This window comes from Amphibalanus amphitrite, unplaced genomic scaffold (genome assembly GCF_019059575.1).
Source record: "Amphibalanus amphitrite isolate SeventyFive unplaced genomic scaffold, NRLGWU_Aamphi_draft 000033F_arrow, whole genome shotgun sequence".
NCBI lineage: Eukaryota > Metazoa > Arthropoda > Thecostraca > Balanomorpha > Balanidae > Amphibalanus > Amphibalanus amphitrite.
The window spans coordinates 784,242-808,636 of NW_024881529.1; the positions used below are offsets into that span (position 1 = coordinate 784,242).

The following is a 24,395-nucleotide window of genomic DNA, read 5'->3' on the forward strand; positions in this document are numbered from 1 at the left end:
AGATCTACGAGTACCTACTTTATAAATACCTATGTGTTGTCCTTCTAAAAGGTGTTAGTTGTAACAGAGGTAATGCTCAGAAAGTAAAACCTCAAGTGAGTCACAACTATCTGGTCGGTGGACTCTGACTACAACTATGCCAATCTGTTGGCACACTCGCATCCTGTGACAAATACCAACACCTACCCAAAGGCTTCAGACGTTTAAGATAGTCTCAATAAACTAGTTATTACTCAAAAGTAATTTCGTTAGAATAAGAAAGCTAGTGCTCGTGCACACCGTACCAGATACGGTTATTGCTGTGTCAGTCAAATTCATAGTTAAGCAAGTATAAACGCACAGCTTAGCGTCCCATGCCATCATCAAAATGCGTGCGAGATCAGTTCCAGTAGCCTGAAAGCATTGCATGAGCGGAAAATTTCTAGAGAAAACTCAGTCGTGAGAATCGATCGAAGCAAAAATCACACGAGCAGGCCTTTTACCGGTAAAAGCTCTGAAGTTCGCTCTCAATTTCGCCCATGACTGCTGTCGCTGGTACGCCGTGCAGCGTACAATCAGTAGCGCACCTTGGCTCGGCCGGGTTCGGGCTGGACAGACCGTGAGCAGAGCCTCGGTCTGGGTCACGCCGGGTCACGCCGGGTCACGCTGGGTCACGCTGGGTCACGCCGGGTCACGCTGGGTCACGCTGGGTCACGCTGGGTCACGCTGGGTCGCGGTAGATCTCTCAGGCTCACGACAGATCTCGACAGGTCACGCTGAGTCACGGTGGTAGGTCGCAGCAAGTCTCAGAGGGCCGCACCAGCTCTCGTCGAGGTCCGTGGGTTCGTCAGTCCGCTACTGACCGGTTACTGACCGGGTCGGGGCGCACCTCCGGGCCTGCGGTGCACCGCGTCACTGGGCCACGCCGCCAGCACCGTCCGTCCGCTGCCACGGGCGATCGATCACTGCGGCCGTATGCGGCGGCCGCGGCGTTTCACTGGTGTGCGGCCGCCGCCGACACCGGCGCGTCGACCGTCGGCCGTGTGCACTTGGTCGGCCGCCAGCCGCCGCGCCGCCAACGTCACCCTCGCCGGGATCGTCGCCCGTCGGGCAGTGGACAGTGGCCACACCTAGGACCGTGGGACTAGGAAGAGCTCACCTCGACCTGGTCTGAGACCCGCCCGTAAGGAATGCGACGAAAGCGAGGGGCTGAGCGGGCCCCAGCGCAAGTGGCGACTTTGGAATGGGAGGGAGCCGGCCGTCACAGCTGCGATAAAGCTGCGTCGGTCGGGTGAATGGTGTGGGTCACAGTTGTCGCAGCTGGTCGTCGTGTGTGTGTGTGAGGTAGGCCGAGGACAGATTTGACCCGAATCTCAGCTGTAAGGACGGACAGCGGCATCGATGAGAAAAGTTTATGAGAAGCGCATAAATGCGTCCAATAATGTAGTGACTGATAAATGTCCGTTCCACAGGTTTCTTCATATCTTCTTGGACGTGCATTATTGGTATACGAGTATAGAGGCCTGGTTTGTGCCAGATAGGGGCTTAAGGATGAATGAGCGCCACAATTACCAACGAAACTGATTTTGATGCTTATATTATTTACAGTTCTTTTCACCTTACGTTTTGAGCATCTCTTCAGCCTTAAACAAGCATATGACAGATTATCAAAATGACGAAAGCAACTGCTCACTCAAAATACTGCTCAAAATCATATGCAAATTTTCATAAATACGTATTAACTGAATTTAATCCAGTTTCATGTGTTTTATCTTCCCTGACTTGCACTCCATGGTTTGTGGCGTAGCATTTTGCTAGAAAACAGAACCCAATGCCTGTAAAAAAGCGGCCAGCGGCTGACACGGACATTATCAGATTAGCGTCACGTTGACAGTAATTGACTCGGCAGAAACCAGCCGCTATGAGGCCCGGGCTCTGGCGGCTGAGCAGAACCTGACAAGGTGCCCACACAAGCATAGCGTCACATGGTGAATGCTGTGCTATTGTCTGATGCACCCAGCATGAGGAGGCCATTTAACCCGCGAGTTGCTGGGGGGGGGGGGCGTTAAACGCCCCCACTTTTTTCGCCGGGCCATAGCATAAAAACGGCGCGCCGCAGGTGCGCCAAATTTTGGGTACCTGTAGGGAATTGATTGAAGTTTATTGTGACAAAGTTTCAAAAAAATCGGTCGGAAAATTTTTGAGATATCGAGGTTTTAGTAACGTCATGATTTCTGACTTTTCGACCAAAAACGGCATATGTTCAAAAAATCATATAAAATCACAGAATAGACATACAGACATGACGTAAACGCCATTAGACTGCCAATACCATGATCAATCAAATGGCTATCTTCGATTATTGATTATCGTTCCGCATTTTCCAAAATCTTGAACTGAATCTTGGCAATTTTTCGTGACTTCTTCACGACCATGAGACATGAATTTCTTAAATTGAACTTTTTGAGCCAAACACGTACACATATGATAAAATGAATGTCACCATCGTGTTCTACGCCCCAAATTACCTATAAAACATGTGTCACATGCTGCGAATATCAGTTTTGATTTTCGGGGATATGTGCCTACCCGGTTGACCTGACCTTGACCCTGACCTATGCTTGACTGATCCCTATATGAAGCTGACACTCTTGTAGGCCTTATAAGATGGATTGTGCACCGTTTTGACAGAGTTTATGGCGAGAGGCGCCCATTGCGAAGTCCTGAAGTCCATGCTACTGAAAGCCCGATTTCAGGTGTTTGACCTGACCTTGACCCGACCTGTGACCTCAAAATTCAACTTTAAAGTACTCATCTGAAGCGTCTCGTCGCGCTCTTTCGTTTGCCGCCTCGTGCGTTTCGCTGCGCCTATTGGTTCTCGAGTTATCGGCTGGGGGCGTTTAACGCCCCCCCCCCCAGCAAACGGTGGGTGGCGAAATACCCCAGCAACTGCCGGGTTAAGAACATTTAGTAAAACGAGTATAACGCCTTTTGGGGCGACTAACGGAGCGAGCGAGAGGGTGGGCCTTGCACGTGCGAAATTGCGAGGGGGTACCTCCAGCTGACTTGTGCACGGCACCCTACTAACTGGTCTCTAGCGATGTGCCAAATTTGGGCACAATCGGCCCAGCCGTTCTCGAGATCTGGAAGCGGCACCCTGCACGTGCGCACGTGCAAAATGGGTCCCAACTGACTTGTGCACGGCACCCTACTAACCGGTCCCCAACCGTGTACCAAATTTGAGCGCAATCGGTCCAGCCGTTCCCGAGATCTGGAAACGACCCCTGCACGTGCGCACGTGCAGCAGCACCCCAACTCTGGCAAATGTATATGCAGTGCCTAGTGGGTGCCTACCTACATGCCAACTTTCAGCGCAATCGGCCAAGTAGTTACCGAGATATTGCAACAATTACAAAAGTGACACCTCTTCGTTTTGCACGTGGCACGTGCATAAGGGGTCACTCACATGCATCGGGAATAGTCCAATACTTGGTAGAAGGAATGAAGCTACCCTACAAAAATTACCGCGTGTAAATCGGTCAAGTGGTTGCTGAGATATAAGCCTCGCAAAAGCGTGACCACGGCCGGCCGGCCGGCCGCTCATACTCAGAAATTTCCGTTAATTCATTCCTGCCCGGGGCTGGGAAAATTTAATTGTGTCACCGAGTTTTTTAATTGAAAGTACCGAGGGCCGGTAGGCCCGAGGTACTTTCGATTAAAATACGAGGTGGCACTATTAAATTTTTCCAGCTCAGGGCAGGAAGCTATTTCCCATACATGCGTACCATTATAGGGAGCTTGAGTATCCATGACAGATTGGATAATGATGTAAATAATAAACCAATTAATACAAATCAAATATATTCAAAATACACAAAGCTTTCGGCTTAAACAGCCTTGATCACTGTGAGTTGTGACAATGTATAATCGGTACAACACAAATATTCGCAGTAACCGTCTAAGAATTCTTGAAAATAATGAATCGCGTGTTTCTTGTTTTACTAGCCAACTGCCGATTTTGCTGCCATCGATGACCAAGTAATGAATCCATTTCTACTGTTGAATGTGTCCCGTGTGATAATATGAGCCGCTTCCAGGATCTTTCTCGTTGATTTCTTCATGTTCTTTTCTAATATTTTCGTATTTTCCCAATCAGGTAAGTGGTTGCATTGTTCTATGTGTAGCACTATCGCGTTTGAAGTACGATGGAATTTTACGTCGCTTTTATGCTCTTTTAAACGAACATTAACCCCCCTTCCCGTTTCTCCAACATAAGTTCTTTGGCACCCCTTGCACGGTATTTCATAAACTACACTTTTGGCATCATTTATGTCTTCTCCACTTTCTTTATGTTTGACTATTTCTTGAATTTTCTTTCCCGTCACAGTGGCTACTTGTATGTCTGACTTTTCGAGTGTTCTTGATATGATGTCGATGTTCTTCGAGTTTGGCACTGAAATCCACCTTCGTTTTTTGTTCGCTTTTCGTTTTCTTGCAGTGTTCGTGTCATCATCTTGTGGTTGGTTCGCATGTCGTTCGTGTCTTCTGTTAACTTCATCGCTTTGCTGTTCGTTCGTTTCTTGCTCGTGTCTCTTGTTTTGCTCCTTTCTTCGATTTTTGATTTTTTCCGCCTTTTCTTTTTGTTTAATTAAAAATCCTCTTGGGTATTTCAGTTTTTCGAACGAAGCGTATATGTGATTGAACTCATCTTGAACAAATTCTTTGCTACAGATTCTTAAAGCTCTTAAAAAGAACCCAATCACGATTCCACTTTTTGTTCGTTGGCTGTGTGCTGAGTAAAAATGTACATAATCCTCTTTGTTCGTCGGTTTCCTGTAGACTTTGAATTTGAAACCTGTCGTCGACTTTATGATGCATGTGTCTAAAAACGCTATCTTTTCTTCTTTCTCTTCTTCTAGTGTGAATTGTATTTTTGGATGAACATCATTCAGTTTGTTCAGGGTTTCAGTCAAATCTTTTTCTTTCGGAACGATAACCAGTACGTCGTCTACATATCTGAGCCAAATTGAGTCGTCACCAATGATTCTAAGAAAATGCTCTTCTTCAAGATTTTCCATAAAAAGGCATGCAGCTACAGGGCTTAATGGTGACCCCATTGCAAGTCCGCTGTGCTGAACGTATTCACATCCTTTGTATGAGAAACAGTTGAATTTCATGCATTTCTTTTTAATTTTTTCATTTCTTTTTAATTTCTTTTTAAGAGCTTTAAGAATCTGTAGCAAAGAATTTGTTCAAGATGAGTTCAATCACATATACGCTTCGTTCGAAAAACTGAAATACCCAAGAGGATTTTTAATTAAACAAAAAGAAAAGGCGGAAAAAATCAAAAATCGAAGAAAGGAGCAAAACAAGAGACACGAGCAAGAAACGAACGAACAGCAAAGCGATGAAGTTAACAGAAGACACGAACGACATGCGAACCAACCACAAGATGATGACACGAACACTGCAAGAAAACGAAAAGCGAACAAAAAACGAAGGTGGATTTCAGTGCCAAACTCGAAGAACATCGACATCATATCAAGAACACTCGAAAAGTCAGACATACAAGTAGCCACTGTGACGGGAAAGAAAATTCAAGAAATAGTCAAACATAAAGAAAGTGGAGAAGACATAAATGATGCCAAAAGTGTAGTTTATGAAATACCGTGCAAGGGGTGCCAAAGAACTTATGTTGGAGAAACGGGAAGGGGGGTTAATGTTCGTTTAAAAGAGCATAAAAGCGACGTAAAATTCCATCGTACTTCAAACGCGATAGTGCTACACATAGAACAATGCAACCACTTACCTGATTGGGAAAATACGAAAATATTAGAAAAGAACATGAAGAAATCAACGAGAAAGATCCTGGAAGCGGCTCATATTATCACACGGGACACATTCAACAGTAGAAATGGATTCATTACTTGGTCATCGATGGCAGCAAAATCGGCAGTTGGCTAGTAAAACAAGAAACACGCGATTCATTATTTTCAAGAATTCTTAGACGGTTACTGCGAATATTTGTGTTGTACCGATTATACATTGTCACAACTCACAGTGATCAAGGCTGTTTAAGCCGAAAGCTTTGTGTATTTTGAATATATTTGATTTGTATTAATTGGTTTATTATTTACATCATTATCCATTATAGGGAGCGTTGCAAATATTTTGGAGGAACCAAAACGCCCCAATTTCAACCTTGTTGAGTCTTTCCTGGTTATGGTTTGTTGCGAAATAACGTCAAAGTTTTATATGGTGATGTTTCACTTTATTCATGACAAATAATAAAATCCTTGCATCAAACACAATGTAGGTAGGTATATCATAAGCCAATCAAATAAAATGGACGATAGATAAAATGAAGTTATAAGGAGCAAAGTGATGCTCTTCAACTTTATGATGTGACGTCATTCATAATGACGTCATATCGAGGGTTCCGAGCAAGACAACCCTAAGTGTTGTTTTTTGAATTTTACAGGAGAAGCAAAAAACTGAATTCTAATTCTGTTTGTTGAGCCAGTGCAACGATACATCGCGTGTTGTGCAAGTAGGGAGCGCGCAATGTTATGACACCAAAAAAATGTTATAAAATGCTCACTTAGAGGGAATGCCAGGCACTTAAGTTCTTCTTGCTCACCAGAATGTCGACTCCGCCTACACAGTTCACATGCAAGAACAACCTAACCGTCGAAGCAAAACACTAGCTTTGCGTCACTAAAGCTGTATTTATGGCTGTAAATGTGGCCAAACACTGCTACGTGATGCCCTGCACCATGAACTGCAACACTGAACATCGAACTGCAACAAACGCTGCACTGCTACGCTCCCTGCGGTGTCCTTCCTCTCACTCTCTCACTCTCACTCCTCTTCCTCCGGATCGTCGAATTCACTCTCCGGGAGAATGTCCTCCTGCCGCGCCGAGTGCGGCAAGCTCCTGTACTCCGCTTGGAACGGCTCCGGGATGTTCCCGTCGTCACAGAGCTTGATCAGGTCTCGGTACTTTTCCGCACTGATGGGCAGCCGCTTGCTGTAGAGCTGCTTTGGCTCGATGGCAGGCGACGTGTCGCCAGGGTGTCGTCTTCGACCTCGTCCAGCAGGGGCGCGGGAACTACTTTCCGACGGGGGAGGGGGGGCACACCATAATAGAGATCAACCTAGGGTACCCCCAAATCTAGTTTTCTCACCGGTTTTAGGCCACTTGTTTTTCATCCCTCGGCTTTTTCAACAAAAAAGAAAACATTTGCAAAAAAGTGTGGTATTCCGTCTCAAAGCTGTGGGGGCACCGCCCCCACGGCCCCAGAGTTGGGGGCAAGCTGCCCCCACTGCCCCCCTGGCTCCCGCGCCTATGTCGCCCAGCCTGGATCCGGATGCTCTTCTCTTGGTTGTTGTAGTCTATCTCTACGTTGACCTCTGGTTCGCCACGAATGATAGTCACCTTGCTCATGTTCTTCCAGGGCCCGCTTTCGGTGAGGCATCGGCGCTGGATCGATTGCCAATCGGTTAGGATTAGGATGTTCGGTTACGGTTAGGACGGTGTTAGGACGACGGTTAGGATGTTCTTGCCTGAACCCTAAGTGTCGAAAATGTCACTTAGGTTGTTCTTGCACTCTATATCTCAGCACAGGACGCACTCAGCGGTACGGCTGTTCTTGCATCCGACGCGGCTCGTCGAGCTGATTCGACTGGTATATTTAACTCAATTTCGAAAAAAATGACACTTAGGGTTGTCTTGCTCGGAACCCTCGATATAGTTGAGAGGTGCAGGAAAACGCCGAGGGGTGCAGGAAAACGTCGAAAGGTGCAGGAAACATATTTTCCTGCATGTCTCGGAAACCAATCAGCATTGACTTCTTGTATGTTTCAAAAGTGCACGATAATGCACGTGCCATTTTAATGCCTGGCTTTCTCGATTTAAACGTGCAATGTTGCATGTATGGGAAAATCTAAGAAAAGACTACGCTCGCTTCGCTCGCTCCGTAATAAAGTATAAACTCCATAGAATCTCCAAATGTGTTTTTCTGTATGCATCTACATCTTGAAACGGTAAGGCACTGGTGAATCTGTATAATTATTTTTGCGATTTGAGTTTGATGAACATCATAAAAACATGTTGAAGCAGCCTTCGCAGAAGACCCGTTTGTAGCTGCCGACCCGTAAATAAAGCGTATCAACGTCTCGTTTCTATACCATCCTGAGGTAGGTATCAGCACCTCAAAGGCGCTCTGTGCGACGAACGAGGCGCAGAGTGCGCCAGAAATAGGACCGTGTTTGCTGTGAAAACGCTGAAAGTTTATTGAAGCGTAAGCAAACATTTAAGCTTCATGGACTTGCCCGTTTATTCACTTGACGAGGGCGGCAACTATGGAAGGGATGGTTTTGGAAAAAGTGTCCTTGTTTCGGAAAAATGCACATGAAAATTAAAAAGTGATCCCAGTATTGCTACCCTGCTCCAATTCTTTTCCAGCCGGTACAAACAGTTTTAACTAGGCCGGATGCATACACACCGACACTTTAATTTCGACTTCGCCATTTCTAATTTGTAACGAAAAATGCAGGTGGTGGGCTGGTCGGAAGTTGGCGCAGCGAACTCGTCCAAAGTTTGTCGGATTTGACACAGCTATTGATCATCTGATCAGTTATGCGCGGCTGACTGCAGGTGCAGGAGCCAGCGACAACTCCCGGCCGCCTGCCGAGCAACTCAGAGAGAAAGGCCACCGGGACGCATTCGGAAACATTAGCCGATTGGGGCCGTCGCGACGGTGCGAAGCAACGACATCAAAACACAGAGTTGTCGACATGCCGCTCAGAGTATATAGACAACCGGATTTCCGATCACAACAAAGCCGAAGTACTTTCTGGAAGATTTTCTTGAAGGCGTTTTGACTGTTGGTGTACTGACTGTTATGAATTTTCAGTATAGGTAATACGTAGAATTAGTGCGTTAAACGAAAAGGCTCGAAAAGACATTTCTTTTTCGCAGCGCCCACACCCCTTTCCTCCCCACCAACCGCATTTTCTGTACGAATGGCTGCCCACAGAATTGACTGAACAGTGTCGCAGCCCTTGTCTTTTCGTCCACTGCCAACTTCACAGCTATTTGTCGTCAGAGATGACCCTATCTCCGCCGCCTGACTTTTAGAATGTCACGCTGCGTTCATAAATTGCAGGACGCATGGGCCGTGAGGAGCGGCTGCGGAGTGGAACATCCAGTGCCGCATACGACCGGGGATCTCCATGGAAACAAGACAACCACGGCGCAGCTCATAAATGAAGACAACTCCGGAAATAACCCAAGCTGAAAATGTAGTCCATTAGCTTCTGAGTTAGTCTGAGGTCCAGGGCTGCGGAGTCGATGGATTTTCGGCGACTCCAACTCCGACTCCGACTCCGGCTTTCAAAAACCAGCTCCGACTCCGACTCCGACTCCGGGCAGAATTGTCGACTCCGACCGACTCCAACTCCCGACTCCGACTCCGCAGACCTAGCAGGGCTGCGGAGTCGACAGATTTTCGGTGACTCCGACTCCGACTCCGGCTCGGGTTTCTAAAATCGACTCCGACTCCGACTCCGACTCCGGTCACACCTGTCGACTCCGACCGACTCCGACTCCGACTCCGACTCCGACTCCGCAGCCCTGCTGAGGTCCGCGCGCAGGACCGTAGTAAAAGAGACTTGTCTGAAGGATAGTCTTGAACTACATGTGTGAAACTCAATACGGAGTTATAAATGTGGCACATTTACCCCAGCACATAGCAAAAGTAAATACGCATTACATATGGATTTGCGGCTGATGCTCAACACAAAATCTGCTGTTTGTAATTCTTATTTACAGGGTGTCCCAAAAGTAAGGTCATCATTTATTTTTGGTATATTTGGTGGGTTTAATTTGTTCGGAAATTAACAAATAAAAACAAAAAAGGCAAGCTGAAATAAAATCAGTGCACTGATTTTGTTTTGTTTCCATTGAGACAGGAGAAGACAACAGTTTGCATCATTTTCAGAAATGCAGCTTAAAAGTTGCCATCCATGGAACATCAGCCAACAAACCTTCCAATGTTAAATGCATGCTCTGACTACAGATATCGCTCATGCAAAAGTCGCTCATGACAAATAGCAAGGACGTGACGGTGCCTCAAACCACAAAATTTCTGAAACAAGGACCGAGCAAATGTCCAGCGGGTTCGCTGTAAAATGTTTGACATGATGTTGCATGCGATTCATGGCGACGTGGCGTTTCCCCTTCGTTGTAACTCGCAAGGTCACCCATAGAGCCTCAGGGGCCCAGACGAGTGCGACAGTACTTCGCTCTGGCTACCAGCAATAAACATGTAGCCTTATCAATTTAATGAGAGGGAGGATCACCATAGATCAGCACACTCGTGTGAAGAAGCCTGGACTGGAGAATTTCGACGCATATCTACGGCGCTGCACTGGGTTGTTTGCAGCTACAGAAACTCCACTGTTTGCAGCTGAAATACGATGCCAATGAATCAAGTTTCAACAACCTTTCAAACTGAAATTCGACGGTTCTTCCCTATCAGTTATCAATCGAGTCTCAACTCTCAATTTGATCATAGGAGTGCCCTGCTACAACTGGCAAACCTCAACTAGGTATGGAGGAGATATAAAATGTAAGAAATAGTTAAATCCACGAGCGGTATGTATAGGGAAAAAACAACGGATCCAATGAGTCTAATTTATAGCAGCGACAAATGTCACCAAATAGCGTTATCGGCAGCTCGGCTGGATCCCCAGTCGTCGGTCTAAAAACGCCTCTCATTAGCAGCGGCACCGAGAACGATGGGTGAGCGCTGACGATGGCAATCAACGCTCCCCAACGCGTCATTATTTAAAGCAATCTACGAGAGTCGTGCTCCGAGAGATTGACAGGGCTCGTGAGTTATTTACACTAAAATGTGTCGCCCCCGGTGATAAAGCACGCCTTTTGCTCGGCTTTTCTGTCAGACTGATGGGCGGCAAAATACACAAAGGGTTTCCGCGGGTATGTCTTTGTTTTCTACGCCCCATGGAGCGCATCATATCAACGCCAATGGTTGGCGGTGGCGGCATCAGCGGCGCTACCGTCTGATGAGGCAGCTACCCCAGTCGCCGTCATGGCGCAGATAAGGGCGGCGGAGCGTCATTTTTGCCGCCGCTGCGCTATGAGCGCCGCGGAGCGTGTGGACGCAGCTGTTTAGAGCCTGTGCCGCAGGCGAGTCTCTCAGGATCAGGAGGGGAGCGGTATTCAGCCTCAGGCAGAGCGGTACACAGCACACACAGCCTCAGGCAGAGCGGCACACAGCACACACAGCCTCAGGCAGAGCGGCACACAGCACACACAGCCTCCGGCAGAGTGGCACACAGCTGCCCCCTGGCAGAGCGGTACACACCCCCGGGCAGAGCGGCATACAGCACACACAGCCTCCGGCAGAGTGGCACACAGCACACACAGCCTCTGAAAGAGCGGCACAAAGTCCCGACAGAGCCGCACACAGCCCCCGGCAGAACGGTGCACAACTACGCAGCCCGTCGGCCTGTCTGCAATTGGGGCACACAGCCTCTGGCCAGACCGACGCCGAACAATCGAAAGTGAGGAACGGGACAGCGCCGGAGGTGAAATGTAGCGGCACGGTGGTGGCTTGGTATTGCTGAGTTTTATCTCAGTGGAAACAGATCTACCGCAGAAGGATCGCGTACAGGATCGCTTTTCCACCTTAAAAGATGAATAATTTCAACATTTGTTTGACGTAAACTGATTACACAGCAGTTCTAGGATATATGTCTAATAGGATCACGTAATTTCCCAAGTGTTCGTCTTTTATTACTTTCCATCTCTTGCGTGTGTTGTTAAGGGTGACAGTAGCGACACATTAGCGGCAGAGACCACCTCTGCAGTGTGCAGCTATTTCGGACGTCCGTATTCACATAGCTGTTTGAAATATGTGTTCGGCTGTGTGAGCATTGTCGCGCATGGTTTATGTAGGCATGTCTCAGAATCCAGGTGTAGGGGAAGTTGGGGCAATGCCGGAGTTGGGGCAAAGCCGAAATTCGAGATATTTCGAAAACCGTAAGACATGGATGCCACCTGTCAGTGATGCTCTGAAGCTTAAGTGACTACAATTATCGCATGTTTGTTACGAGTCGTCATTCGGAATACTTCGACTGTGAGGGCGCCAAGAGCGTTTTCAAGGTACGTTTCCCTTATACTACATGTGCCTTTGAAGCTGCATTTCTTACTCATTATGCTACCGTTTGTCTGGCCAATTCGGTCAAGTAATCTTTAGCATGTCTTTGCATAAGTGTGCTGCCTATTTGAAATTTATACAGGACGTTGAAAAGTTATGGGCCTGCAAATGAAAGTATGGCAGGCTGGGGTAATGCCGAAAACGTGCGATTACGAACGTGTTAAAAGCACGCTACGTGGACTTAACTGCTGTAGAATAGCAACGCGTGTTTTTAGTCACACAAATTACACTTTCAACCGACACAACGGCCTGTTACCTATAAGGAATGATTTACCTGGCATTTTCTTATTATATCACACAATCATAACTTCCAGTGTGCACCGCGTCCTCAAGCTCTTAAAACGCGTGTCAGCTTTGATAAATTCTGGATAAAGTTTGAGATAAAATGGCAAAACATCAATGTCGGCATTCCCCGTAGATCATTTCTCCCATTTTCGGCTTTCCCCGCAGTCCGGGACAACGCCGAAAAAGTCACTTCTTTGATATTTTTAGTTTGTGCGCCTAACGGTATGCGAATTCATCAAATGCGCCTGGTATGTTTGAAAGGCAAAAGACTGGCCTCTCGAATGACGCCAACAAGAATAGCTTATGTTGTCTACCTTGCGTGCTACGGGCGTCAGAAAAAAGTCTTCGGCGTTCCCCCAACTTCCCCTACGTACATACACATTCTGCAATTGTTTTTTAGATCCTGGCTCTTTTTAAATCCCTGCAGGGTACTCACCATGAAGGCGGAGACATTTTGACGGAGTCGCTGTCATCTGTCATATTCGAAGTCCGACGGTTCTCCTGCAAACAAATAGGATACGATATTAAGGTGTTAGGTCCGTTTTGACGCAGACACAATGAACGATGGGCCGATGAAAGAGATAACGAACTACTCGGACTCTAACGACAGTAGACATAGGCGGGGGAACGGGGGGAGCACTGGGGCGCACCCCCCTTGATTTTGGCATTTTAACATTAGCCCTATGGGCGTTGCTTGGAAAGAATGGGAACAAAAGTCGACAGTGCCCCCCCCCCCTTCATTGAAGGTGTTCCGCCGCTACTGACAGTAGACTGAAAAATGATCTGACATTTTATTGAGATTCGTCAGTCATTCATCTCTGGTCGGGATAAAACCATCATCAGTTAACAGTCAGGTCACATACTGCGCTCAGGTACACTCGGGGGCAGATTGATGTTCCACAACTCTTTATCCACCGGGTTCCTATGGCTCAGCATTGGCAGCAGCCGCCTGGTACCGGTAGACTGTGCCGCTTCACTTACTTGTCAAGCGGCACAGCCTACCCACCTGTATGACACCGGTCTGGGTCGGTGGCTGGAAGGCGATGTGGGCCGCCTGTGACGTCAGCGCAGCGGTGAGGGCCGAGCCCGGAGGCATGGCTCGGGTCGGCGCGGCGCGGCGTCTGGCGAGGGCTGGGGAGTGAGGTGGGGTAGGAGCACGGACCATCGCGCGGCTGAGCGAGTGTAGTTAACTTTCGCGTCTCAAGGCGCCAATTATTCTACCTAACAATTGTGCTAAAGCAGTTGTTAAAATGTCCTATCCCGAAGACAGCGCCTATCATCATACTTGCCATGCACATTACGACACACTTAAACGTGACATTGGGACAGCCGATAGAATTTATATCACACGTGCATCGAGTTGCGGAGCTACATTGTTTTTAACAGATATGTATTAAGGCCTTGATTGAGCTCATTGGTGTCTATTATTTCGCACATCAATCGTCCAGAGACGTGGGAACTGGGGTTTTTGGATAGCGCGGCGTCCCAACTCTTATGTTCCTCTAATGTGTGGTCGCAGCCACCAATAGCAAACCGTTCCATCTAGGAACAAATAAGTCACGCACCTGGGACGGTTCGAACCGGGTTTCTCCAACCGGTCACCCCACGACACTAGCGTGTATCCACTGAGCTGCCGAAACCAGCGACCACCCGCCGCGGTCAAACGCGATCAAATGTCACAATACTGTCATTGGCGGTCAGCGGGTGAATGTCATTTTGTTTTGTGCGGACGAGGATCATTCTCAGTAGCTCAGTGGATGAACGCTCGTGTCGTGAATTGGCCGGTGGGAGAAGCCCGGTTCGAACCCCCCTGGGTGGCCGACTTTTTGGCTCCTAGTTGGAATGGTTTGCTATTGGAGGTTGCGAACACATATTAGAGCAACAGTAATAATCGCTTTAAATTGGAGCGTTGGCTGCGGCACTACTCATAACCCCCAGTTCCCACGTCTCTGGACGATTGCCGTGCGAAACAATAGACACCAATCTGCTCAATCAAGGCCTTAATACTAATATAGCTCCGCACCTCGATGCACGAGTGACAATTGACATAAGTTCTATCGGCTGTCCCATTGCCACGCTTAAGTGTGTCGTAATGTGCATTGCAAGTATGATGATAGGCGCTGTCTTGGGGATAGGACATTTTAACAACTGCTTTAGCACAATTGTTAGGTAGAATAATTGGCGCCTTGAGATGCAAAAGTTAACTACACTCGCTCAGCCACGCGATGTCCGTGCTCCCACCCCACCTCACTCCCCAGTCCTCGCCAGACGCCGCGCCGCGCCGACCCGAGCCATGCCTCCGGGCTCGGCCCTCACCGCTGCGCTGACGTCACAGGCGGCCCACATCGCCTTCCAGCCACCGACCCAGACCGGTGTCATACAGGTGGGTAGGCTGTGCCGCTTGACAAGTAAGTGAAGCGGCACAGTCTACCGGTACCAGGCGGCTGCTGCCAATGCTGAGCCATAGGAACCCGGTGGATAAAGAGTTGTGGAACATCAATCTGCCCCCGAGTGTACCTATGTACTCTGGTTGCACCGGCTTGTGCTTCATGCCCGGGCCGTACTCCGGGCATTACCCACGCAGCGTATTCCGGCCATACTCCAGTCTTATTCTGATCATACTCCGGTCGTATTCTGACCGTATTCCAGCCGTTTTCCCGGTTTTACCCTCCGCGAGTACTGCGGACCAAGGTAGCACCGCCACACTCCGCTCCATTGGCCCCGATCACCTATGGACATCTGAGCGGCGACCCCACTCCGATATTGGTCACCTGAACGGCCATCCGTCTCCGAGGGCGTCACTCGCTCTCACTCGGTCACTAGAGGTGATCAGCCTGAGCCGGAAATATAGCCGCCGGCGGCACTGAGAGCCGTGGGCACTAACCCGCCGTCCGACGCACGAGGGACCGCCCCAGTAGGTCACTCCGACGCTGAACGAGCGCAAAGCAATTTACTTAGAGTGAAGGAAGGATGGATTTTGGCGATTCCGCGCCCGTAAGTGCAGGGTTAGGGAAAAGGTGGATAAACATCACGAAGCATATGGTATAAAAGGATGCCTACTTTATTTCGCGTATTTGATAAGGGAAATGATTATGTTATAGACACAATTATTGAGCACCTAAACCTAGGCATTACATTAATTGATTACAAGTATACCTACTCACTGAAAAAAATCAGCCGAAATGATTTTCTGAAAGAGCATGGACTTGATAAATTACGATCACGAAAGAAAATAAAATGTAGAAACAAATGCATCTTGTATCATGCTTCGTTTTCTATAGCATTGTGAAATTTCGCCCTAAAATAAATATGAATACATCATTCCCTCTTCCTCTGCCCGGATCCATCACAATGCGACACTTCCAGTCTCTCTCGGGTGCGTCCCTTTTCATAGTGTAATATACCGGTGCCCTCAGTGGTTTGGCCGGCTGCCAAGTCGCGCCGGGCAGCAGCTGACTGCCCGAGGGAGGGGCCAGCTGTCTGGGTCAAGTGCAGGTGGGTCGCCTGCGACCGCCGCCGGCCGGCGTTATCACTGCAGGCGCCGCGGGAGGCCGGCTATTTGCGGTGCCTGTCGGGCGCGAGCGGTGCTGGCACCGGGCCGGCCGGTGCCACCGCGGGGTCGGCGCGGCCGGCCGGCGCGGCCCTGGAGGACAGGCCATACAGCCAACGCCGCGGGCTGGTCGGTCATACTACAACGCCGCAAGCCTACAGGCCGCGGTTGACATTACACTACAGGGCCCAGTGGCGGCGGAACACCTTCAATTAGGGGGGGGGGGGCACCGCCGACTTTTGGTCCCATTTTTTTCCATGCAACGGCCATAGCGCTAATGTTAAAATGCCAAAATCAAAGGGGGGCACGGTACCCCGGTGCCCCCTCGTTCCGCCGCCTATATGCTACAGGCGATAAAGGCCATACAGGAAAGGACAAATCTGCCTTTCAAAATTGCAATGTCCATGTTTTACTGCTCACTTCTGTTGTGTATTGGTTATGCGGCCCATACGTTCAATTCCAGCGACGCGCAGCAAAGCAATTAATTTTCGGCGCACCAAATCAATTGAATGAGACTAGGATCATTTATTCTAAAATGTATTGTAACCGATGCGAGGAAAGGTCACAAATGCAGTGCAAATGGCTCATATGAATGAATAAATGGATGGATGAATAAATGATGAGTGTTCTGGAAGGCATTCAAATTAAATATTCATATGTTAAAAACTTAAATTGAAAATAAATATAATTATTTCCTTCATTTAACTTCAATACAAGTTTTAAAATACGTACAAACATATGAATTTTCTCATTTGAAGGCTTTCCAAAACACTCATCAACATCTGTCAATCCACAAATCCTAAATGGATTAATAGATTTGTGTTAGCCAACAAAACAATACACAAGACGGATGTGTCAGCACTAGCAGCCAGCACGAAATGTTCAGAGCGCTGACACAACAGTATTTTTGCTCCCGCCAATTAGCGATGATTGTAAGACAACTTTAACTTAACCCTCGCCCGCACATGCCACTTTCCCATCCTAGAACGCACATGGGGGGGGTGGTTGCCACCCCCCCCCCCGCGCCATTTCGTTCTACATTTAGCGCCAGGGCTGCATTGTGGAAGAATGCTGGATGACATCCTGTATGCATTGGTTATAAGAATTATAGGTCATGTAAACGTAGGGCCGATACACCATTCGGCATTCACACGTCTACATAAAGACGACAAGGGTGCGATGTTATTCAGCTCTCACACTTCCCTGCATCACTTACCTGGTTTTTAGAATTCCTTGCCCACGGCGGACTGTTTATTCCAAACCAGAACTGGTGCGCCATTACTTCTCGGAGCGGGTCGCTGCTGCCTCTGAGCTCTCTCCAACTGTCAAACGGAAACAGCTGTTCAGTCACACATCACAGTTGAAGTTGCAGTTGCAGTTGCAGATGACAGTCGACTGAAGCATGATGAAACACTAAAACAACGCCTATCCATTTACACAATAACGTGCAATCTGCGTTGCGCCGGTTACGCCCTCTAAATCTGTATCATTACTGTGGTCCGCGCCAACCACGACGTGATCGTCGTGGGGTGCATGGGGGTGAGCTTGTTTCATGAGATATATCCCGGTATTATTGTATTATACCTACTCGGTCCCTTTTGGAAAACAGTGCTATTTTGCTTTAAGATTCTTCGACGGGAGACAATAGCACAAACTTAGTTCGCCTTTTCAACTCGACGTCAACGCAAAAAGAAACTGGATGAAGCAAGTTAATACGAAGTCACTCCAATCACCTTTCTCAGCTTGAAGCTTGCGGAACATTCATTCAAGTAGGCAGCCAGCTGCCAGAAACAGAAGGCTGCGATTCGGGTAATGTCGCTGGTTTCGTTACGTCCCTGAATATGCACTACGCCGCGCGACACGCATGTCTTGCGGGACAGCCTATATTCAGGCAGCGAACGGCCGCGTCTGCGTATGCCGCAGTGGTCGGCAGGTCATTCGGGGTCGTGCCCCCTTTTTGGGCGCCAGGCAGGGCCATTACCCCCACCTACCAGACCCCATTGCTGACACAACTATGTTAACTGAAATTCCATACCGTCCTGGAACTCTTTGGGTATTTGTGCATTTCCAATGCATCAAATTTAAAACATGACACTTCCTCCACAAAACATTTAATGCCTATATCCCAGTAGCGGCGGAACACCTTCAATTAAGGGGGAGGGGGGAACACTGCCGACTTTTGGTCCCATTCTTTCCATGCAACGCCCATAGGGCTAATGTTAAAATGCGAAAATCAAAGGGTGCACGGTGCCCCGGTGCCCTCCCCGTTCCGCCGCCTATGCTATATCCCATTTAACCCTTGTACGTATAGGGGCGGCGGGTGGTTTTTCGTTAAAAGCTCACGTAAAAGGCATTGGATCACGACCAAATTGTACCCTCGAGCCCATCATTTTTTTTCACCAGCCCGGAAAATATCATGACCTGAGACCAGTTTTACCAACAGAAAAATAACCGCCTGCCGGAATTTTTGCCTCAAGACCGCTTCACATACGGAGCGTAAACGCAATGGGCTCGTAAGCGGATAGGGCTTTACCGTTTACGCTCCATATGTGAAACGATCTTTAGGCAAAAATTCCGGCAGGCGGCTATTTTTCTGTTGGTAAAACTGGCCTCTGGACCCATAATGACCGTTGGCTTATGAGCTTTTTCTGGAGATCATCTTGAGCCATAAAATCTCACTTCAAGAAGTTATAGCGGGTCCCGATTTTCTCGACACTTATCATTGCCCTCTTGAATGAGACGGAATGACCAAGGACCTTAAAAATGGGCAGCAGCGGCTTCCTATGGTCACGGGTAGCACGCTCGTCTTTTTTATGCACAGCTCCATATCAGAGTCCGAGAGGCCGCGGGGGTCCGATCGACTCCTCCCCCTTACGTTAGCGGCTGTTGAAACGCCAACAGACGGGCGACGGTTAAAAGTTGCAGCTGCTTTTGAACGACTGTACGGAGGGGTGAGATGGTGAGGCGAGCAGGTACGTGAAAATTGGTATCTAATCAATAGTGTGCTGTGCCTTTGGCAAAAATCTTTGAACCCTGGGATGCAACAGTCACGATGGCTCCATCACTGGAGCTACAAACTCTAAAAAGATAGGCTGTTGCGAACGAATTGAATCCGACCCGATCGACCGGTAAAGTTACGAATAAGCAAAATCCGAATAATACAGAAGTCGAATTAAACTTGTTCCGAATCGATCAATCTATATTGTCCGCCATTTTCTCCTTCTAATTTTCAACGAGTTCATTCACACGACAACAATAGCACCGACGAAATTCCGATTGCGTGAAAATATGCAAAATGGCGCGTGCCATAAAACACTGGAGCCGCTACGGCGGCGACATCCTCCCCCCCCCCCAAGAGTGACCCGTCGTCACCCTTGGCACCATGTCCATCGATACACACACTGGGCAGAGCGCAGTTGCGCCACTAATCATCATCATCACCACTCCCCTCGAGGAGACACACTTTGCTAGCACTAGCAGGACGGCGGAGACGTCCTTTAGCGGTCACTATATCCACAGAACGGTCAACGGACACGACCATCGGGTCCAGGGTACACATGAGCGACTCGAGCCAGCGGCCACAGTCCCTTTGGCGTGTCGTCGCCGGCTAGCAGCACCAAGTCTCCGACGCGCAGGTTCCGAACGTCTGACGTCCATTTGGTGCGCTGAACGAGGGTGGGGACGTATTCCCTGAGCCATCTTCGCCAGAACTGTGTGGCTATGGCTCGTGCTTGCCGCCAGTGACTCCTGACATTCATTCGTGATGAGTCACTGAGCTGAGACGGCAGGAGACACGCCGGTCTGCCGAGAAGGATGTGACTGGGAGTGAGCGCTTCAAAGTCACTGGCTTCTGAGCTGACGTGTGTCAAAGGTCGACTGTTGATGACCGCCTCTACTTCTGCGATAGCGGTCAGTGGAGCTTCTTCATGAACGATGAAGTTTCCAAGGACTACTCGGAGTGCTCGTTTCACGGTTGCCACCATTCGCTCCCAAATACCTCCCATATGGCATGCGGTGGGAGGATTGAAAAACCAGCGGATGTTGTCTTGGGCGAGCCGATCACTGATGCAGCCTTGATTAAGGTCGGTTAGAAGACGTCGGAGTTCAGCTTCCCCTCGGCGGAAGTTGGTTCCGTTATCCGAGTACACCGATGCTGGCCTACCGCGACGAGCGACGAAACGCTGGAAGGCCATGAGGAACGATTCGGTGCTTAGAGATGTCGATAGTTCGAGATGGACTGCTCTGGTAGACATACATGTCACCAGTAGACAGTATCGCTTCTCCGTCTTCCTGCCTACTTTGGTGAGTATCGGGCCGAAGTAATCGATGCCGACGTTGCAGAATGGGTGTGTCACAGCTAAGCGCGCTTTCGGAAGCGCAGCCATTCTTGGCGTTTGAGGCTGGGCTCGTCTTCGTCGACAGAGCGGGCAGGCTGACAGGATCTTCCGCACTGTCGCCCGTGCCCTGGGGATCCAGTACAGCTGTCTGGCTTCATTGATGACGTGTTCAGCGCCAGCGTGCAGAAGCTGGCTGTGGAAGTGCATGACTACTAATCGAGTCACTTCACTGCTGCGAGACAGGATCACTGGATGGCGAGCCGTGGCTGGGAGTGGTGCGTTGACGAGCCGACCACCGACCCGAATGACACCGTCTTCATCCAGCCAGGGTGAGAGTGCCAGCAGACTACTTTTGCTAGAGACCGATCTGCCGTTCTTCAGGTCGATCAGTTCCTGATGATACTGATCATTTTGCATCTTGCGCAGAATAAGGTTTTCTGGATCGTTCAACTCTGTCACCGAGACCGTGCCAGCACGGCGCCATTCTTGCTCTTCTTGAGAGCCGTGTCTGGCCACGAAGTTGCAGAGAAACCGCATCAGCCAGGCGACGGAGCGTTTGTAGCGAGTCCAGCTTGAGAACCTGCTGGGGTCAGGGAGAACAATCCCTGTGCTGAGATCAGTGGAGGTGAGATTCACGACCCTGACCTCGGGATCACCATCGTTTATGTCCCTTTGGCGAACCTCTGAAGGCCACTGGTCCGGCGGCTGGCGAAGGAAGGCAGGTCCTTGAATCTAGCGGCTATCCGGTGTCAACTGAGAAGCCGGCAGTCCCCGCGAGCAGTCGTCCGCCGGGTTTAGGTATCCGGGGACATGCCGCCACCGCGATGGTTCTGAGCCTTGGCGAATCTCAGCTATTCGGTTGGCGATGAACGTGTGGAAGCGTCTACTTTCGTTGTTGATGTATTGGAGAACCACCATACTGTCGCTCCAAAAGTTGACTCCATCAATTGCGAGCTTCAGTTCTCTTTTGATGGCGTCTGCCAGTCGAACGGCTAGCACAGCCGCTTGAGTTTCAAGCCGAACGATAGTCATCTTCTTTAATGGAGCGACTCGAGTCTTGCTCATGACGAAAGAGACAGAGATAGTGCCGTCAGCCGATGTCTCTCTGAGGTAGGCCACGGCCCCGAAGGCGAGCTCGGAGGCATCACAAAATATGTGAAGTTGCCGATCATGTGCAGGTGAGTCGCATGCTTTGAAGCTCCGAGGAACTGTGAGTGCTTCTAGGCACGCCAATTCTCCCGTCCAACGAGTCCATTCCTCCGCCGTCGTTCCTGTGAGCTCACAGTCCCAGTCGAGCTTCAGTGCCCACAGCTTCTGCATCACGATTCTTGCGAGAAGGGTGAATGGAGAGGCGAATCCGAGTGGATCGTAGATGGAGGCAGCCATCTGAAGGATACCCCGCTTTATGAGCATATTTTTAATTGACCTAATCCTCAATGTAATCTGAATAAAATGACAAATAGCAAAAATTCGGGTATATTCGATCACAGATCTTTGTCAACCGATACCAGCGGTTGATCAGAGCTGGTATCGGTTGACAAAGATCTGTGATCGAATATACCCGAATTTTTGCTATTTGTCATTTTATTCAGATTACATTGAGGATTAGGTCAATTAAAAATATGCTCATAATCATCAATATGATTTTCCTCACTACGCTAAACTCTCTTAAAAGATACCCCGCTTTGTAGGAGGCACAGTTCGGTGATGAACATGCAGCCTTAGCAGGTCAGTCTCTGCGTCCCACAGCAAACCGAGGACGCGTTCTGTCGGCAGCTGCACGGTCAGATCTGCCGCTGATGGTGTACGTTCGGACTCTGGCACAGCGGCGAGGACGTCACGAGAATTGCTGAGCCATTTGGTGAGTCTGAAGCCTCCTCGAGATACGAGTGCTGTCACTGTTGTGAGGCTAGTAATAGTCGAGTCGCTGTTTGGCTCCGAGCTGAGTAAGTCGTCCATATAGAAGTTGCAGAGAACCGCTTCTGTCGCCGCTCTGTCCGAGTCAGTGTCAGCCGCCATGTCATTGGCGGTCTTGCGAAGAGCATACGATGCCGAAGCCGGTGAGCACCGGGCTCCAAAGATAATACGGTCCATTTGGTACACATCAGGAGGCCGGGTGGTGTCCAAATCTCGCCAAAGAAAGCTGAGTGCCGGCTGATCGTCCTTCACTGCCGCCACCTGATGGTACATCTGTTCGATGTCGGCCGAAACGCCGACTTGCTGCTCCCTGAATCTCAGAAGAACGCCGGGAATCGTCTGAAGGAAGTCAGGGCCAGTGAGAAGCTGACTGTTCAGAGAGGTTCCTCTGTAGCTGGCTGCAGCATCGAATACCACACGGATCTTTCCTGGCTTGTTTTGGTTGACCACTGCATGGTGCGGCAGGAACCATCGTTTCTTGTCTGCTCTCTCGAGTTCTTCTGGGCAGAGCATTCGAGCGTATCCCTTGTCCAGATACTGTCGAAAGGTATCTTTGTATGCAGCTGCCGTCCCTGGTTGGCGGAGAAGTCTTTTTTCCGTGCTCTCAAGCCGATTCAGTGCTGCTGTGTAGTTGTCTGGCATGGAGACGTCGTCTGATCTCCACAGTAGACCGGTCTCGTACCTGTCCCCGCGCCATTTCGTCGTCTCAGCGAGCAGCTTCTCCGCGCGCCTATCTTCAGCTGATGAGGCGACGTTCTCGCTGAATTTGGTGCCGAAGGACTCGGTGGACCACCATTCCTTCACCAGAGAGTTCAACTCTTCTTCTCGAGTGTCAACTCGTGCCATGTGCATGACGTGACGAGCACCAGGCGAGACCAGCTGTGTGATGTTGCCGCTTAGACACCAACCAAAGGCTGTACGAACGGCCACTGGCTGGCCTGGCCTACCAACGCGTGCCTCGTGCTGCACTATTGCTTCAGTGACGTTAGCGCCTAACAGTAGTTCGATCGGCTTGTCACTAGTGTCTGGAATGTCGAGATCGGAGAGATGGAGCCACTCGTGTCGCCGACTCCAGTCGATTGTTTGCGGCTGCACGTTCAGCTTAGGAACGGAGTATACCTCTTGTACGGTAATATCCGCTCTTCCGTTTCCATCCGACATTGGCGATACCTGCAGTTCAAATCGGTGCACAGTTCTCTTCTCGCCGGCCCCTTCGACGTTGTTGAGTTGCAGCTCCTGGCGTTCTCCGATGATACCCAGGCGCTGCCTCAGCCGATCGGTGCAGAGAGAGGTTTTTTTCCAACCATTTATTGACAAACCATACAAATATGACACAAGTAAATAATAATCGAGGGCTCTCAAGCCCAACAAGGACAGTCTCTGTCATGGCTTCTGACACGAAACAGCCGGCTTCCCGTCTATGCTAACGAGCGCTCCAGGTTGAGACGTTTAAACCCGCAAACACCTGATATGCACCGACACAATAGGGCTTTCAAAACCCCCACAACGTGCGAGTAATATTTGGCGAGCGTACACGCTGGCATACAGTGTTGGCAATATACACAAATCGGACGCCACATTTCAACTGCATTTTGACTGGGCGGCGGCCGAATTATAAAAATATAGCTCGCCACCACCACGTGATGTGGTGTGGCCCGCCTGGCCAAGCCGCCCCGGTGTCCTTTCATGGACTAAAGAAACGCGGCGGGCCATCAGCCACCGCCCGCGCCGCCCGGCGAAGGGGTATCGCGGGCGGCGCCCCCTATCCACCGGCCGGACGTGCGAGCCGTCGACTTGTAGGGCCGGCGCCCCGCACGCCCGGCCGGCCGACCGGCCCCAGTCAAAGAGGCCGGTCCCGGGTTGGCCCGGATGGGTCTTGGGAGCGGTGGCTGATTTTTTATTTTTTAAACAAACTAATCAACACAAAAAAAAACGAAAAAGAAAGAAAGAGGGACTCGTCTGGTGCGTCAGCGGCGCAGACGGCGGCGGCCGCCGCAACGAGGGAAATCCCGGCGGCGACGGCGGCGGCCGGCCACAGCAGTGCACCAGCGCTCGCTGACCGCTACCCGCCCCCGCACC

The 24,395-nt window shown here is 49.6% G+C and overlaps 1 protein-coding gene across 6 annotated transcripts in view; it reads right to left on the minus strand.

The window, feature by feature from the left end:
- The window catches only part of LOC122369108 (voltage-gated potassium channel subunit beta-2-like), an 83,770-nt gene that overhangs the window by 47,594 nt on the left and 11,781 nt on the right, over nucleotides 1-24,395 (minus strand). For 2 of the 6 annotated variants that reach the window (XM_043343545.1, XM_043343553.1), the window contains exons 2-3: nucleotides 17,279-17,384; nucleotides 12,949-13,013 (exon numbers count right to left, since the gene is read on the minus strand). In XM_043343545.1, coding sequence (XP_043199480.1) covers nucleotides 12,949-13,013; nucleotides 17,279-17,341 — 128 coding nt within the window. In that variant the 5' untranslated portion in view covers nucleotides 17,342-17,384. Of the gene's footprint in view, nucleotides 1-482; nucleotides 963-12,948; nucleotides 13,014-17,278; nucleotides 17,385-24,395 lie in introns of those variants that run through there. The other 4 variants (XM_043343589.1, XM_043343572.1, XM_043343581.1 and 1 more) reach the window with 4 other exon arrangements.